At 50.5% G+C, this 18,483-nt stretch overlaps 1 protein-coding gene across 4 annotated transcripts in view; it reads right to left on the reverse strand.

Annotated features, from left to right (window-relative positions):
• The window catches only part of ABTB3 (ankyrin repeat and BTB domain containing 3), a gene marked incomplete at both ends in the record, with an annotated part of 237,663 nt that overhangs the window by 18,062 nt on the left and 201,118 nt on the right, over positions 1-18,483 (reverse strand). For 2 of the 4 annotated variants that reach the window (XM_084256322.1, XM_084256324.1), the window contains 7 exons: positions 4,208-4,386; positions 5,782-6,002; positions 6,654-6,789; positions 6,904-6,997; positions 8,847-8,948; positions 10,816-10,905; positions 13,073-13,238. In XM_084256322.1, the coding sequence (XP_084112448.1) occupies positions 4,208-4,386; positions 5,782-6,002; positions 6,654-6,789; positions 6,904-6,997; positions 8,847-8,948; positions 10,816-10,905; positions 13,073-13,238 (988 nt within the window). The remainder of the gene's footprint in view (positions 1-4,207; positions 4,387-5,781; positions 6,003-6,653; positions 6,790-6,903; positions 6,998-8,846; positions 8,949-10,815; positions 10,906-13,072; positions 13,239-18,483) is intronic. The other 2 variants (XM_084256323.1, XM_084256325.1) reach the window with 1 other exon arrangement.

The raw sequence follows: 18,483 nt of genomic DNA on the forward strand, positions 1-18,483 counted from the left end.
ACTTCAAAGGAAAGAAAACGAGCAGAAACAGAGGGGCATTATACAATGATAAAAGGGTTAATTCATTAAGAAGACACTGCACCTAAATGTGTTTCCATCAAACAAAAGAGCTGAAAATATGTGAATCAAAAACTGACAGAACTGAAAGGAGAAACAGACGAATCCACAATTTTATGTGGAGACTTCGACACCCCTCTCTCAGTTGATAGAACAACCAGACAATCTGTAGGATAAAGAACTCAACACCACCATCAACCAACAGGGTTTGTCAACAATTATAAAACACTCCACCTTTCCAACCACCTTGTCTAAATTAGACCTTGTCTGTGCCTCTTCCCAGAGAAAAAAATCACTGTCCAGTTTCATTTTTTTAAAATAGCCTTTATCACACTTCTCACTTGCTGATTTATTTCCTTGCTTACTGCCTGTCTGCCCCTCCCCTGGACACAGCCAGCTCCAAGAGGGCAGAGAATGTGTCTCCCTGTCACTACTGTAGCACGGTGGGGACACTTGTGCCCAGCAAATGAGTAAATGCCGAGAAAAATGTGTGGGAGAAATGGGTCAGGAGCTCTCTTTATTTTTTTTTAAAGATTTATTTTATTTATTTAAACAAGCACTGGGTACAGTCAGAAGCGCGGGAAGGTGAGAGAACACACCAGAGCCAGAGCAGGGAGCAGAACAGGCAGACTGACGAAGTACACTGCTGAGGGGAGCAGCGGGTGGCAGGAGAGGTCTGTGTGCCATGTGGGACCCTCACCTGGCGGCCGGGGAGCGAACTGGTGCTGCAGAGGCTGTGGGCAGCTTCCCAGCCCAGCGCTCAACCGCTGCGCCACCAGGGGAGGCCCCAGGAGCTCTCTTTAAACAGGTGTATTTAAGAAATGACTACAGGGCCTCCCTGGTGGTGCAGGGGTTAAAGAAAGCTATCAAGCTATTGCCAGTCACTACAGCATGACTTGGATCCCCCGTTGGCCAGGGAGCAACCCACATGGCGCAGCAGATCTCTCCTGCCTTGGCCTCTGCTCCCCTCAGCAGTGTATTTCAGTAGATCTGCCTGTTCTACTCCCCGCTCTGTCTCTTTGGCTCCTCCTACCCCCCCACCTCTGGCCTGTACCCCAGTTCTTGTATGCATAAACAAATCTTTAAAAAAATAAAAATAAAAAATGACTACACATACATACACAAGACATTTATACTGTTCTGCTCCTGGGAATTACTAGAGATACTTAATTACTTTGAAGTTAAAACTTAGAAGTGGAAGCAAAAAGGCACACCTGCGGCCTGATTTCAAGTAAGGCATGAAGGAGCAAAGTCAAGGCTGGGAAATCACATACTCCACTTTACAGGACAGTAAAGAGTTGATAGTCAAGTGAATCTGTTTATGGCAATCCTATATTCTCATCCACTACGCTGGTAAAACCAGATATTGGTTCATACAGATCAGCAGACAGGATTGAACAGGAAATTTTTCCAGGAGGGAGAATGTGTGATGGCTACTCCCCTCCAGGAGGATGCTTTATGAGGGCAGAGCTTTGCACACTTTCTCAACTGTCTTAATTTCTCTGCTATTTTCTCTGTCCTGTCTTAACCACAGAAAGGTCCCACGCTTGGGGAAGGTTTGTCCCCATGGGCAATTCAGTGCCTTTCTCCCTCTGTGCAATACCACACTTCACCAGTAGGGACTGCCACTGAGCTCCTGTGAGAGCAAACCCCACTATGGAATGCGCGATCCTCTCCAGGCTGCCCTTTCTCCCGGAGGAGCTGCCTCTGCCCTGCTCCTACTCCCCTGAGTCCGGCTTTCAGGGAGCAGAATCTAGTCCACATCTTCTGGCAAAAGGTCCCTTTCCTCTTCCCAGCCTCCTGCTGCTGCTGCAGAGCTGTTGGCTGTCCTTTGGGGACAGTGATGGAGGGGGCATAAGATCTGGTGGGTGCTGGTGATGATCAGCTTCTGGGTGCTGATCACACAGGTGGGTTCACCTGTGGAAATTCACTGGGCTCTAGAGGTGTGACCTGGGCTCTTTTCTGTATGTCATAATAAAATTCACTTTAAAAATGTATAGATTAGGTTAACTTAATACACAGATGCCTCAGTAATATCTGAATTCACACTATAGCTTGAAGAAAGAAGAAAAACCCAAACCAGGAAGCACTTAGACCACCAGATCCTGGGAACAGATTTGGAATTTTTTCATTAAGTGGTTCCTTAAGTAATCCTAGGCAAAAGCCTTTTCTTTCCACTATTGTTCATCTATCCACCCATTATCTCTCTCTCTATCTCTCTCTCTATCTCTCTCTCTCTACACGTTATCTATGTACCTACCTACCTGTCTATCTTCAAGCTGGAGGGAGGAATAGGGGTGAAAGGCAGGAGAGTCTGATTTCCAGACACTCCCAGCAGATTTCCTTCTAAATGGAATCGCTCAAGTTCATTACCTGAGGGCTGGCACACCTACTCCCATTGGGGTTTCAGTGGCGGGAACATGAAGCACAAATCCAGCCCACAGGGGTCCCTGAGGCTCTCCCTAAGGACGGGGTGCTAATAAGACTACCTAATGGGACTCGCTAGACCCCCGCTCTCCCTTCCCTCTCCATGGGGAACCCCCATTGCCCTTCGGATTCTGGGGCCTATTCTCCCTGAGACTTCACAGGCTCCACTGTTTTAGAGGGGAGAGAGTTCCACAAAGCCTATTTTCGGGTACGGGGTGGAAGGCTGGTGCTGGAGCCAGTCTGTGTGGGTTCAATCCAACTCTGCCACTTACTAGCTGTGTGACCTTGAGCAAGTTATTCACCCTCTCTGCCTCAACTTCCCCATTGGTTAAGTAGGGATAAGGACGGTACTTCCTTCAAAAGTTGCTTGCGAGGCCTGAGTTAATTCTTGTAATGTGCTTAGAATTGTACCAGGCTTGCGATAAATGTAAAATACATGCTTTAGCTTAAAGAATCTTCATTTGTATCTTCAGGCAGTTCATTATAAAAGGGTTCTGAGGTTAAATGAATTTGGGAAACACTGATTGCCTCTGTGATTAGGGTCTTTTATTTAACACTCTGAGTTGACAAATTGGGGTAACCCATGTTACCCCAAGGAGAGGAGCTGACATTCAGCCTGTTACAGGTTTGTTGGTGCCCAGGCTGCAGGGGGATGTTAAGAATTTGCTTTCATCCTGACTGAGGGGTACTTTTACGGGACACCCTTTCGGGTAGGCTTGGGGTACCACGCCCCTTGGCCGGGTCATTTTTATGATAGAGATCACCTAGAAACACGAACTAGTGACAGGGTCAATTTGAAGGGCATTGACTAATTTTATCTTTATTTATTTATTTTTATATTTTATTTTATTTTATTTAATTCTTACATAATTTTTCATTTTTGTACAATGTATGCATTTTCATTTTGGTTATATTCCCCATACAATATAATTTTATCTTTATAACCAGTCCAAGAGATTAATACAATCATTGGCCCCATTTTCAGATGGGGAAACTGAGGCAGGGGAAGTGAGCTAACCTGACTGGGGTCATAGGCTGGTAAGTGGCAGAGCCAGGTTTGAGCCCTCACGTTTGTCTCTCATGTCCATGCTCTCAACCTGTGTCCTACTCTGTCTGGGGGCGCCTGGGGGCCCTTGAGAAGCCCTCGGGTTACGTCCCCTGGTGTCTCTGCCTCCCCAGCCCTGGGCTTTCCACCCCATGGTGACTGGGGGATGGGCACGCCAAGGCTGATCATTCCCAAAACCCAATAAATGCCCCCGAGGAAGGGGTGCTGGAAATGAAGGCATCAGCAGGAATTAGGAGGCCAGTGAGGAGAGGCGAGCACCAGGGGTTTCCTTCCCACTGGACTCATCTGTCCCCCCAGGCCTGCTCTAGTCTTCCTCACCATCTCACACCTGTCAGGGTCCGAGCACCTAATTTAACAGCATTTCACACCCTGCTGTGTTGTGGAGGCGCACAGGTTGCTGTTATCCTCACCCCCCCACTTTCATGCCAGTTCCCTGGGTTAAAGGGTATCTTTTCATTGTGTCCCATGTGCCTCAGGCCTTGGGACCTAGCAGGTGCCAAGCTAAACTGCTGCCCCACAAATGATGGCATGGTAGCCTTAGCCAGCAGGGATTTTCACCTGTAGGGGCCAGGGGCAGGGGCTGCTCGAGGGATCGCTTGAAAACCACGCTCTGGCCTTACTCTCAGCGGACACCCCACGGCACTAAGCCCCTCTCACCTTGCTGGCTTTCAGGATCTCGAACATCAGGGGCAGGCCCTGGGTGATGAGCTCCTCCGTGTACTCCTCCTCTTGAATGGTCTTGAATTCCTTTAACAGGCACTGGATGAGGGGCCTGCGGTGCTGCTGGAAGGCGATCCTCAGGGACTCCAGCCACGTGTGCAGGGTCCACGGGACGCCTGGGGAGGAGAGCAGGGAGGGCGGGGAAGGGAGGGACAGGCAGAAGACAACCAAAGGAGATGCGCATTTTCATCTGGAAGCTGGCCTGTCCCCGGGACAGCACCAAACTACAGGACCAAGGGGCTGAGCATTAATGAGCAAAGCTGGTGTTGGGATACTCCAAGGTCCTTATTCAATTCCTGCACCCTGGGTGACCATTTCTGCACACTTCTGCTATGCCAGGGGGCATCTGACCACACAGGATCATCGTGAAGAGTGCGGGAATACTCTGCGTGCTACTCCTGTAAGTCACATCCGCTGAGCTCTGACTTGATGCAGCTCTCTCTCCTTGGCTCTCTGAGGAGAGAGCAGCTCCGTGCAGGGAAATCTTGCCCAGGATCTGACAGTCCATCCACACCCAGGCCAGAGGCCTAGAGCTGGACTTGACATCGACTGCTGGGCACCCACACACAGGGACCTGGAATGAGAGGGTGCGGCTGCTGCCCCCCTGTGCAAGCGGTATTTCCACCTGCGTGCACTTCATCAGCTTGTCCTCCTTGAGCGGAACCTCTCCAGTGGCTGATTGCTATGATCTGCTCCCCCGTCTTGTGGGGAGGCACAGACAGGAGCACGCACTTCTCTACTGTTTATAACAAGCCAAGCTCTCAGTCTCCAGCTCATAATCATGCTAACGAGGCTCTCAGGGCGACATCCCACATTTTAAACAGCCACCCCTCAAGACAGACTTCTTTCCAGAACAGTGTGTGTATGTGTGTGTGTGTCTGGGGGGGTGTCTCCACCTGCCCTGCCCTGCCACAGCCTGTGTTCACACCCAGCCCTGCTGTTCCTCTGCCCAGACTACCCCCATCAGACCACTGAAGGTCAGGCTAGCCTGGTCCCTCGGCGCAGGCCCTTCACTAGCTCACTCCAGGAAGACCCATCCTCATTTTTCCTGAGGGGCTTTGTCCCTGAAGCTCAGTGAGTGGATCCCTGGTCAGGGATAAGGGGGGGCCCTTATCCTGACAGTCACCTGGCCGCCTTTATGCTTTCAGGGGTTCTAGGGCAGCGATTCCCCAACCACTGGGAACCACCTGGGATGATTGTTAAATATAAAGATTTCCAGCCTTTATCCATCCAGACCCTCGACAGCAGAGCCTCTGGGTGTAGGGCCTGGCAATCTGTATTCACACAAGCTCCCAGGTGATTGAAATTCCTAACCCAGGGTCCAGAGTGCAGGAACCAGGGAAAGATGATCTGTGGGTGGTCGTCAGGGGCTGCTGCCTAAGGGGACAGTGTGGCCAGCCAATGAGAAGTTCCGGGACCCCCGTGGTGTGTGCATGTGCGTGTGTGTGCGTGTGTGTGACCTGGAGGCGGGCAGTGCTGCCCTGCTCAGTGGCAAGGCTGCCCACACTGACCTATGCTCCTGATATCAATTGTGACATCCACGTAGCCATGCTCAGCGCTGTGATACATGGCCTCCCTCAGGGCCCTCAGTTTGGCCTTGCTGTTGCGGCTGGTGCACAGGGGGGGCGGGGCTGTCTCTGCCATGTCAGTCCCCTCAGCCAGAATCTCCTCCAGGGACAGGATATCGCTCTTCTCCTTCTCTGGCTGAGCGAGCAGTTTGCGGAACACATTCCTGTCAATCACAAACCCAGAGAGGAAGACACTCAGAGATGGAAGGGCTGGGCGGGCAGGGGGTGGGGTGGGTGCAGCCGGGAGATCCCTCACTTGGGACAAGGGGATGGTGGGCCCCTCGGGGGCAGTGGCTTTAGGGGATGGAGTTGTGTATAACACAACTGGCCATGTTGCCTGGGGGCAACTTAGAGCTAAGGGCTTTTCTCAAATGTTTCCTCTAGAAGGTTCTAGAATTCTGCTCTTTTCATAGCCTGCACTCCTCTCGAGGTGTGGAGGAATGATGTGTAGCAACAGCTGATGGGTAGATCCTGAAGGAAATGTTGACTGGGAGTAACCCATGTGAGAGGTTTTATATTATTTTTTAAAATGGATTTTTCTCACTTCATGCTGGCCAACGTGAGGGACTGTGATGGAAACCGGCTGAGGGGAGTCTCTGTGAGGTGGATGCTGGTCAAGAAGGGATGACACCAGCCAGTGGGAGTGGATGTGTCTTGTATGGAGCTGGCTGGTGAAGGCCACTGTGGCCAGGCCTGGGGCCTGGACTGCCGGTGGCCCTACATCCAGAGCTGTGATGGTCCGGGGTAGGCCTGGGAATCTGCATGTTTAACAAGCACCACTGGGGACCTGGTGGCTTTGGCCCAGCCTAGCCTACCTGTGTCCGTGGGCTGCAGCCTGGCTGAAAGAGTTCATATCACCCTGGGGGGTTGTAGAAATTCCATTCCTGTACATGGTTCCTATCAGGGGGTCGGCGCCACGCTCCAACAGCAAACTAACCAGCTCAAAATTTCCTGCAAGCCCAGAGAAGGGGGTTTTATAAGAGAGTAAAGCAAACACACAGTCACTGACACATCAGGGGCCGGGAAGTGGAAACCCTGGGCTGGGTGGCAGGCAGCAACGCTTACCGACGGCGGCCGCCAGCTGCAGGGGCGTTTCAGAGTAGTTCTCCTCGCCATGCTCCACAGAGCCCTCCACCTTGGCCCCGGCATCCAGGAGAAGCTGCGGAGGAAAAGTCACCATTGAGACGTGTCAAGGACCTGCACAGTGAGGTCAGCACCAAGCCCATGGCCTGCCCTCCCTCGGCTCAGGGACCACGTGCACGGGGTGAGGGCAGCTGTGCCTCAGGGTGAACTGAGGGCCTCTCGTGACTTCTAGAGCCTCAGCCCACTCCAGACCCTCGGGCAGCAGTGGCTGCATCACCGGGGGCTTTTAGAAATGCTGGTTCTCAGGCCACATCCCAGAACAACTGAATTGAGAACCTGCATCTTAACAAGCTCTCCAGGTGATTTCTATGCATGTGAATGTTTCTAGAAGCACTGACCAGAGAGCCCAGCGTGCTGGAAGACTCCCTCTTTGGAGCGATTGTACAGAGCCCTGGAAGGACATGAGTAATCTCTCAGAACCACAGAATCTGGAGTTCTGGAAGATTTGGGGATCATGTGGGCTAACCAGGGCAAGAATCCCTTCCAGAAGGGATTCTGAGGACAGTTTAGTAAATCTGAAGTTTCCTGGCCAGCAATTAATCCAGCGGCCTAGGAAGCTCCCAAGAGTTTTGCTTCATCTGATCCCATTCTGTACATCTCCTAAGAGATCTGGGCTTCTCAAAAATGGAGATTCTGCCGTGCTGGGTCCTGCTCACGGTGAATGAGCTGTTAACACTGCTGATGCAAAATGGGAAATTTGCTGCTTTTCCTACCTGCCCAGGGCTACCTGGGGCATGGCCAGGTGGGGCGGCAGAAACGGTATTCCATGACTTGTTTCTCCGCAACCCAGAGGCAGCCTGACTTGTGTTTGACTTTGCTCAGCCGCCTGCTGCTCTTGTTCCTGATTTAAAGGCTGGGGATGCTGGCGCATGCTAAGGGATGGCATCTGTGTCCACAGGCCATCCTTGGACCCCTTCTTTCTCAGACCCTCTATGAGGATGTTCTACAGGCAGAAGCCAGCTCTCCAAGTGGCACATCACACACTCGCCCTCCTGAAATAGGACTTTGAAACTGATTCCCATGACCTAGGAAACAACTCATGAGCAGTCCCTGTAATGCTCCCTATTCCTGCTCTGCCCCATGCCAAGACTCATGGTCACATCAAAGGAGGTGGGTTCCTCATGAACCCGAAGCTCAGAGGTTACCGTGGGGCAGGTGTGGTCATGGACCCGGATGCTGGCCAGTCTTTACTGATGAGCTGAAGACCAAGTTTAAGATCTAGAATATGCTGGATGGCGATTCACAGAACACCAACTCTCAACAGCCAGAAAAGATGCAACAATATGCAGCATTAACCTCCCAAAGGGCCTTTGATGAGGACATCTCTCCATACTTGGAGGGCTGTTCCAGGAGATACACGGGAAGGCCTTCTTGACATCTAGGACTTGATCCTCAAGAAGTAGGATCCAAGCAAGTGTCTTGGAAATGCCCCGTGGGTGGCTTGACTACTTCTCTCCACTGGTCAGAGACCACTGGCCTCTACACAGTACCACGGTCACACCTGAAGTAGAGGCTCTAAGGTCTCACACCAGCCAAGTCTTATGTTCAGTTCACAACCAAGAGAACAAGTCCAAAAAATCAGAGCTCAGGCCCCACCCCTGAGCAGCATCGGATGACACGGTAGGTTTGCCACACTGTATGGGGGCTGCTTGTGCGTACGTGATGATTTCATATTGGTTAAAGCCAGGCCATCTAGATCATCACCTATGATATTTTCATTCATATTTAAATGAACGTGCTATGTGTTTAATTGCAATTAACCAATATGAATCTCTCCGGGAATATGCATGCTGGGGAGGTACCGATTTGCATAATGGAAGAGGTGAAAGTAAAGATCAGATGTGGATAGGGAAATACGTTAATACCTGAACTACAGGAATATGTCCATGCAACACAGCAAAAGTCAGAGCCGTCCAATGGCGGGTCTCGGGGTGGACGGATGGATATTTATGAGGAGTACTGACAACCTATAAACAAATTGAAGTTATTTTCAAAACGTGACCTTCACAATACTTAGACTAGCAAATTTGACCTATCCGTGGCTAGAGAGGTACAAAAGGTCATCCAGGAAGGTGGCTTGGGAAATGCTGGCAATATGGGCAGGACTTGATGCCCTCTGTGGGCAAGCAATCCTTTGCTTCTCACCGGAAAGGAGTTCAGTGGATGACTTCTGATCGCCTGCTTCTGAGCTGCCTCCCAGAAGTTATAATGGCGGCTATGAGGAGCCAGCAGCTCTGCCCGTCTCTCTCCTCTGCCTGAGGGAGGGGGGTGGTTCTCAAAGCAATTGGGTATCAGATAGCATGAGACTACATTACTGTTACCCCCACCTTTAGGGGGAAATTATCAGGAGCAGCAACCCCAGGGAAGGGGTGGTCTGCTTTGAGCTGTCAGGCTAAAAGACCAGCTGGAAGACCACCCCATCTGATGGACGAATGTCACTACTGCCTCCAGCTCACCCCACTCTGTCCTCATTCCGCTCTTTTGCTGGCTTCCTGGTCGGTAAGGAGCCTCTAGCTTCTGGAAGCATGGGTACAAGACTTCCCCTGGACCACCACAAATGAGCAATCCGAAATGTCCTCTGATATGGGGTCTTCACAGAATCCTAGCCCCAGAGAGGGGTGGTGGGCTGTGAAGGTGAGGTCCCACAAGCTGTCTTTTCTCCCCAGTGTTCCTGGGGACACATAACCGTGATGCCTGTTTCATTCAGAGCCATTGAGTTCACTGAGCACCCAGTGGGGTTGGCCGTGAGCTGGGAGCCATGTGATGGGTCCCAGAGAACCCCATCAGGACCCCAAGCTGAGGGCCCTTGGGCTTTAGGGGTGTGTGTGTGAGAGAGAAATTCCGAAATGCTTGAAACTTGTAATATCCAAAATGGTTCTGGGTCCAAAACTATGTCTATTGCCTGCCTTCCTCAGATGAACATAAAACTCACTAATTAAAATAAAAGGCACAGTATGAAGACTATACACAAGAGCACTGATCTGGAACTAGCAAGGTTTCCGGGTGGTTGAGCTGTAACTGCCATGTGGGGAGTCTGCCATCAACTGCTGCCAGACAGTGGGTCTTGGGCAGCCTAGAACATGGTCAGAAAGTGGGATACACTTAGACAAGGCTTGCTGGGGAGGGACGGGGGGCCTGCCATTAACTGATTCCCAAACTTGCACTGGGTGTTCTATTCCTTCCAACACCTCTCTGAGACAGGAGTGATTAGTATTCTCCCACTTTGCAAATGGGAACACTGAGGTTCAGAAAGGTCAAGCCACTTGGCCAAGCACAGAAGCAAGTCACTAAGAGTGGTTCAGAAACTGAACTTGAGGGTCAAATCCTAAAACCTTTGGGGGTGTGCTTTCCACTCTCTCAAACCACCTCAAGGAAGTTCTGAGATGAGCTTCAGGACCTGTAGGCTCAAGACTGCCAACAAAGTGAGCCTGTGCGGAGGCGAGGTCAGGGATGGGGGAGCGGCACCTCAGCTCAGGAGACACAGCTTGTGTTAGGCAGAGGGTAGGGCTGCTGGCTTGGGGGGGCTCTCACTTCCCCGACCCCAGAAGGAATGCATTGGTGGAAGACTCTGAGTCAGCCCCATGCTGAGGAAAGGACCGTGTTCTGTGGATTGTTTTAAAACGAGACATAACAAGCCGGCAGCTCCTTGGCTTTTGGTTGGGCCAGGCCTCAGGATGATCTCACAGACACCACAGCAACTAAAAGGCAGAGGGTGCATCTAAATGCTGGACAAAGCGCCCTCAGCCATGGCTCTTGGGACAAAAAGCACCCCTCTCTTTGCTTGCGTCCCCGGGGACTGCCAGGCCAGGGCCCCACAGACCTCTGCATTCTCACCTCCACATTCAGGTCGGCTCCGGCATCCAGCAGCATCTGGACCATCGCCTCGTCCCCACGGACACAGGCGTACATCAGGGGGGTCATGCCCTGCGTAGGTAGGAAACCAGAGAACGGAGAAGGTTTACAAGGAGTCCTTGTCGCTCGACAACAAATAGGCAATCTTACGTAAGGGCAGGAGGCTGTGCAAACCCAGCAGCAAAGAAGTCAATGTGCAACCCAGTGGCTCTGGAGGGCGCCATGTTCCATGTCTGGAAGACCAAAACGGAGGCCAGATGGGAACATGGATTGCATTTTTCCCATCTGCCTTTGTTGGAGGGTTTTTGTCAGTCTTTCTGTGCTAGAGCTCCGCAGACCTGACAGTGCTTCTAAAAGGTAGCTGGTCCACTTACAGTTCTCAGGAGCTTTCTAGATTCTGCAGTGTCAGCCCGCAGTGATTTAATTGATGATGAATACTGTTGACATAAGTGATGAATACTGTTGACTTCTCCTCTCTCACAATATAACAAGTGTCATCCTTGCTGAGGAGAAGCTGCTGGCCAGTGTCAAGAGGAATTGGATGCCTCTGACCTCTGAGCCCCATCACTGACATCTGGTTTGAAGTTACCATTTATAAGCAAAAGGTGAGTGAATGAGGAATGGTTCTGAATGGTTCTCAGGAATTTCATATTTGCCCATGATTCCTGCTTATTGCCAACACCATACCACAACCAACACAAGGAAGGGGTGGATTTTTTTTAATAAACAGTGTTGTGAGGATGGCTTTTTGGGAAAATGATCAACCTAGAATCTTATCTCATACTACTGATATATACCAAAATCACTCCTGGTTTGATTAGTGGTATATTGAACAGATTGAAACCGTTAAAATCATCCAAATTGTCTTTGGATCCATTTTTAAACATAAAAGTGATGAAGGAAATCACAAAGAAAAATCATCACAGCATTGAGGACATAAAATAGGAAACATAAACAAAATTAAAAAATAAATAATATATTGAGACTTATTCGTCACATTATAACAAAGGGCTATATACCTAATATGTAAAGAGCGCTTCTAAATAAAGAAGAAAACAGTAATGCTTTGGCGAAAAACAGATAAAAGGTAAGCAAAAAGATTAGTAGGGAAAGAATATAGAATTGGAGGATGGGTTCAAGGAAACAAAAAGTCTGGGAAAGTTATTTGAGGTTCAGAACAGACCCTTAAAAAAAGCTGATGCATCTGAGCCGCTATTTTTACTTAGAAGAATTTCCATGCTGAGTTAACCAAGGATTTGAACAAAGACTCGTGTCAGTATGTTGAGCTCAGCATTATTGATAAAGGTGATTAGAAACAACCCAAAATTCAACAACTGAGGTATTGTTAGCTGGGTAAATACTCTGACCATTTTATGTAGCCATGAAAAGTGATTGAAAAAAATTCATGATATTGCAAAGTACCTTGAAAATAAAATCAAGGGAAAAAGCAAGATACAAGAAACCTCCCCCCTTTTTTTAATAATGAGTGTGTGTGTGTGTGCATGCATGCTCAGTGCATGTGTGTGGATGGATGTGCAGTTGTGGGGAGCATCTCCCTGGAGTTGTTCAAGAAAATGATCTGCTGCTATTGCTTCCCTGGAACTTGAGGCACAGCTGCTCAGGTGAGCGGCTTCTCCATCCACCCCTGTGACTTCCCACCTGGGGCTCACGCTGAAACTGCTGTTTGTTTTCTCTGTAACATCTTCACTCACACATGGTGTGTCCCTGCTTGAGAGACACACGAGTCTCTCACTGAGCCTCACTTTCAGGGGCCTGGGGGCATAGCTGCCCATCTCTGAGGTGCTTCTTAGTGCTCCCCAGAATGACTTTTGTGCACCTTAAACTCTAGAACTCCTATGGAAATCTGCTGGTCTTGTTCTGTGATGCAGTGACAGACCAGCAGGCGGAGAACTAATTTTATCCATGTTGGGAAAAGAACTTGAAGGACACAGACTAAATATAAATATAAATGATGGTTATCTGGGTGATGACATTATTTCCTTTCTGGAATAGGACTATTTTTTCTCTTTTTTCCATTTCAGCTGCAATGATCACGTGTTATTTCTATGAAGATGAATCAGGGTATTTTTGTAAGATATTTTAAAAGCTAGGGGAAAAAAGTCACCCGAAGTCACCAGCAGAGGGAGCCTCTGTCCAGAGCCCACTGTTTGCCTTTTTGCTCCGGGGCCTGGGCGCGTGGTGGATGTGGGGTGCCTGCTCAGACACCCTAACCCTGTACCTGTTCGCTCATGGTGTTGATTCCATCAGGCCCTAGGAGAGACACCGCTTGTTTCACCAGGTCCGTCCTTCCACAGTTCAGCATCCGGAAACCCAGGTCCTGCTTAAACTTGGCTTCGATGGCCACCGCGTCCAGCTTCCGAGACGCGCAGAAGCAGTCGTCGGCCCTGAGGAAGGGAGAGATGTGAGTGCAATGGCTTCCGCAGGGACCGGTGCCAGGGACCAGTGCTCCAGGGCGACACACTTAGCAAGCGCCAAGGACTTTGCTCTTGGTGTCTGTGCCTGTTCCTAGACTCCAGTTACAGCAGGGATGGTCTCCATCCTTCTTCCTCTCTCCCCTGTGCCCCCCAGCATGCTGAGCAACCAGCTAGGATGGCTAACATGTACTGAGTGTTTACTGTAGCAAGGCCCTCTGTTAAACTGTTTGCGCAAATTCATTTGTTTAATCCAAGAGGATCCACACAACTCCAAGAGGTAAGTCCTATCCTTACCCCCCTTTCAACATGGAGAATCAGGTTATAGTAAAGGAACTTGCCCAAGGCCACACAGTCGGCCAGCAGTGGGGCCCTGTGGGACCCTGTCTGTGTGCCCTGAACATTCACAGAACATTCTGCAACAGGTCCTCCAGTCACACCGTATGGTTAGCATGTTGATAAGACAAAACTGGGGCCTCCCTGGTAGCGCAGGGGTTAAGTTTCAGCGCTATCAAGCTATCGCCAGTCACTCGGCACAAGTTTGATCCCCGACCAGGGAGCTAACCCACATGGCTCAGCATGTCTCACCCGCTGCTCCCCTCAGCAGTGTATTTCAGTCAATCTGCCTGTTCTGCTCCCCGCTCTGTCTCTGGTGAATCCTCTCACCCCCGCACCTCTGGCCTGTACCCCAGCTCTTGTATGCATAAATAAATAAATCTTTAAAAAAAAAAGTAATCCTGGCTGACCGACTTGAACAATAGGACATTACTCGTTAGTTATTTCACTTAAAGTCGCAGTTTCCAAGAACTGATGGATGACGTTAAGCGAGGACTTAGTGTGTTTGCCTCTTTCCTTGTCTGATTTCCCGCCTGGCTGGGGACTTCTGAGAGCGGTATTTCTATAGGGCTGGTTCTGGGCAGTGCACAGTGTGGAGAGGTGTTTAAGATGTTAGCTGAACAAACACAGACTGCGTGGACAGTCTATATTCAAGGAGCAGCAGGGCAGACAACTCGCAAGATGAAATCAGAGCACCTCTGGCAAGGTGTCTGTGAACTGACCCTAGCCACCCGGGCACTGCGAGAGAGGTTAGGGAAGAGCATGGACAGATTCACGGAGGAGCCACGAACTCTGCTAGTAAACAGGCTACTTCCTTCTCTAGGGAACTGGTTAAGCTGATCAACCGGTGATGAAACCCAACCAGCAAGCATTTACAGGGCACCTGCTTGCAGCAAGCTCTGTCGTGTGCCAGAAACACAATGCTAAACATGACATTGTCCTTGCCAGGGTGCCCAATGCCTGTGGGAGAGGTGGCACAGGCACTGGTTATTGTAATTATGGCATAGCAGTGGTTGAGGGATCAGAGACATGCACCAAACAGCCCAGGGACTCAGCAGGGCTTCCTGGGGGAGCAGGCCTCGGAACTGTGTCTTAAATAAGGAGAAAGGGGAAGAGAGGGTAGGAGAATTTCAAGGGCGGGGGGCAGAATGAGCAAAGTTATAGAGATGTGACAGCCTACCTCTGGTAACTAGGGAGGTTTTAGTATTTCTGGGCCATAAATTTCTAGGCAAGCCGCCCAAAGCTGAGGGAGGCAAGGTAGGCAGGGGCGAGGTTAAAGGATCTTTACTTAATCCTCTGGCTCCAGACTTTATCTTTAAAAATCACTGAAGTTCTTAGGCAGACTGCGGAGGGATATTGTTGGATGGTCAATGCTAGGAGAGTGGAGGCTGGGGAGCACCCCCAAAGGTCCCTCTAAGGGGCTGCCCCTCAAGGTAGGGAGCTATCTTAGTACTAGCTGAATGGAGAGAAGAAGCCGCTGCCAAGGTGGCGTGACAAGGGGCTGGTGAGGGCAGTGGAGGCTGGGGGCCTCCAGGCTCCTGGGTTCCACCTTCTCGATGTGCAGGTGCTCCTTTCTCAGAGGATGACCCTTGCCCTGAGGCTGGGGAACCGCACGCTTGCATCAACTGCTGCCCCAGCCCCTTCACCTCCCCCTCCCCCTTGCTAGCTCAGAGGGTGGAAACAGAGGAAAGATGCCAGGTGCTCCGAATTCCTGGTTCTAGTCCCACCTCTAGTTAACCCACTCTGTGGCATAAAGGAGGGCTACAACTGTCGGGGAATGACCTTCTGTCTTATCCTTGGAGGAAATGATAGGGGCTATTGTTCCAGAAAGTTAATGGCACGAAGGCTCCTATTCACGTCAAGGGGGAGAGCACAGAGGGGTGAATCACAGAGAATCTCAGGCAACGGGTGGGATGGACGTGTGCTTGACTCTTCATTGGGTTCCTGATTCTTATTTAACATTGTCGGTAGGTTCTTAGAAACTGTGACCAGACAAAACAATGTATTAGGGAAAGCAGGTGCTTGAATAAGGTCATTTCATTTGACATGGGGAAAGATTTCTTTTTCTCATCAATGTTACAATGAAATGACATTGAACGAAATGTTGTGATTCGAGGACCTTCTACATACCATCATTTCTGCTGACAGAGGAGCATTAGGATGGAGGGGGTCGTGAAACAGGAGCCCATTGGTAGGAGCTGTTAAGGCTCCCCCCATGAGACACCAGGAGTCCCCATGAGACACTGTCCCTGGTCACCAGGGGGCGCTGATGTAGTGGAGCTAGAATCTAGGTGTGGGAGACAAGCTTGGTCTTGGTTGGGCTCTAATCTGCATGCACGCCTCAGGAACTGGGTGTCAGACCAGGCCTCCAAGGGCATATTTATATGAGAGTGGTAGGGGCCTATTAAGAAAGGAATTTAGGGGGTACACAGTGGGTCAGAATCCTGGACTCCAGGATTAAGAATTTTTCAAGACAGTGGGGGGAGTCTAGATCACCCAGCACTGTTGGAAGACTCTCCAGGAAGGTCTGGGAGTCACCTGGGTGGGTGGTGGAGGCCTCTGGGCCTGGCTTTGGACCACGGCTCCAGCATCCAAGATGTGACCTTTCAGGGCAAGCATGGGGCTGTGTCCTAGTGTTTCTTGTTCCATTTCCTGGAAATTTGGACTTGGGACTCTTACTTGCAGGTTTAGCAAGTAAATATACCTCAGCAAATATTAGCTAAAAGGACAAATTTAAACTAAAATGTGACCCACTGTCTGGAATGAAAATGTAACTTTTATCTTGAAAAGGGCAGAGCCACCTGCCATGATTCACAAAGGACATGAGGTGGGCCCGTGGATTCTGCTGAATACAGACAGCACCCCTCTCCAGGGGCAGCGGGGCCACCCCTGGGTGGAGTCGGTGGCGGGGGTGGGCAACAAGTCCATCCTAGAGGCTGAAGTTCCCTAAAAAATGCTTAAGGAAAAAGCTTCAGGTCAAGTGAACAAGACAGAGAAACATGTGACAGCAACAGGTCAGGTCCATGACAACACTGCAGAAAATTCCAGAGCGATGCGTGTGTGTGTGTGTGTGTGTGTGCGCGCACGTGTACGCACACATGTGTGCATGTGCACACACACACACCCCTTGGGGAGGATTCAGCTTTTACTAATTGTAAGGAAAACCTTTCTTCAAACAGACCAGCATCTAATTGTGGAAGAGGCTGCTTTGTGAACTCAAGAGCCTCCTTCTCGGGAGCAATTAAGCTGGGCACCCTCATTGTCACTGAATTAGGCATTTTTCCTTTCCTGTCTGTGTCGAAATCCCTTCTGCTATCCTCAATGCCTGATGGACTCTCTCAGATAAACATTTTTCCCCGCAGTCAAGCTAAATTCCACATGCCTGGAATTTACCGTGTGTGGGCACCTACTGTGTGTGGGCACCTACTGTGTGTGGGCATCTACCATGTGTGGGCATCTACCGTGTGGGGGCACTCTGCTAGAAGGTGATGGAGGACCCCACCTCTGTTCACTGAGTTCCTGGGCTGGCAGACCAGCAATTCCCAGAACATCATGAGAAGTGTTTATCGACTACGGAGATCCTTGATTTTAATTAGAAAGAGACAAATGGCAAGAAAATTACTGTAGCTAAGATGATGACGTTAATTGTTATTTTAGGAGGCTAACGTTGATGGCACACTTGCCACTGAAACCTCCTCCCCGTGTGCCAACTCACATCGTGACCCAACCAGCCCAGGACAGAGGTGCTTGCGAGCCCTCTCCAGACAGCGGGACCCTCCTAAGTCAGAGCTGGCAAGCAGAGGCAGGGGTTTGGCCCAGGCGGCACCCCATCTGGCCCCTCTCCGTGAGACCTTGCCCTTCTCCATCCTACTTGAGCACTTCTCTTGCTCTCAGACCCTCAGATTCAGCTTGTCTATAATAGAACTTTTTAGTAACACGTTCGCTCCCCACCCTCCAAAGTTGTCGGGTAGTGAGTCACCCCATCTCCCCAGATGTCATCGCTGTCCCCACCGGTGCTCAGGGCAGAGCCTTCTCTCACGCCATATCCACCCCATCCACTGCTGCTTCTCACACCTCCCCCCCAAGTCCATCCATCTCTTTCTACCGCCACTGCCCGTCCCCTGGTCCCAACCTGTCTAGAACACCACAGCAGCTCTTCCTTCCTCCATTCTCCAGTTAAACCAGTCTCTTGCACAAGGGAAGCGTGAGCTTGAAATGTAAATAGGATCAAGTTACCCTCCCTGCTTCAACCTCTGAGGCTCACTCACGCAGTGGGATGAGGATCTGTGCCCCATGCGAGGCCTCCAGGCCTGTGCGGGCTGGCTCAGCCCTGCCCTCCTCAACTCTCCCTTTCTGTCCCTTCCACAGATCAAGGTTTTTCCTGCCTCCAGGATGTCGCCTGCTGTTCCCTCTCCCTGGGGTACCCCTCCCCTGGCTCTTTGCAGAGCTGGTGCCTTCTCATCCCTCAAGGATGAGCCAGAAAGTCACGTCCAGAGGCCTGTGCTTCTGAAGGCAGGCACGCCCCTCTCCTGCCTCTGCTCACTGTCTCCAGGCCAGTTTCTCCCGTCTCCTTGCCAGTGCCTTTCACGGCCTCTGACTATTTTATTTGTTTTGTTGACTTCTTATAAAGTGTGTTTTTCTCCATGAGAATGCCAGCCTCCCGGGGGCAGGGCATCCATCTCCCTGTCTCGTGTCCCCGGCAGTGCCTGAAGACATGGTCAAGCCAGGCATGGCTGCCCAAGAGTTCCGGGGAGCAGGTCCAGAGAACTGCTTCTCAGGAACCGTCAGTCACACAAAATAAGTGATTTTACAGTGAAGGCAGACAAGTGAACAAAAGCAAGTGAGAAACATGTTCCCTCAAGGCCCCGGAAGACAGGATACT

Source organism: Talpa europaea, assembly GCF_964194135.1.
Source record: "Talpa europaea genome assembly, chromosome: 15".
In the NCBI taxonomy this organism is placed as follows: Eukaryota; Metazoa; Chordata; class Mammalia; order Eulipotyphla; family Talpidae; genus Talpa; species Talpa europaea.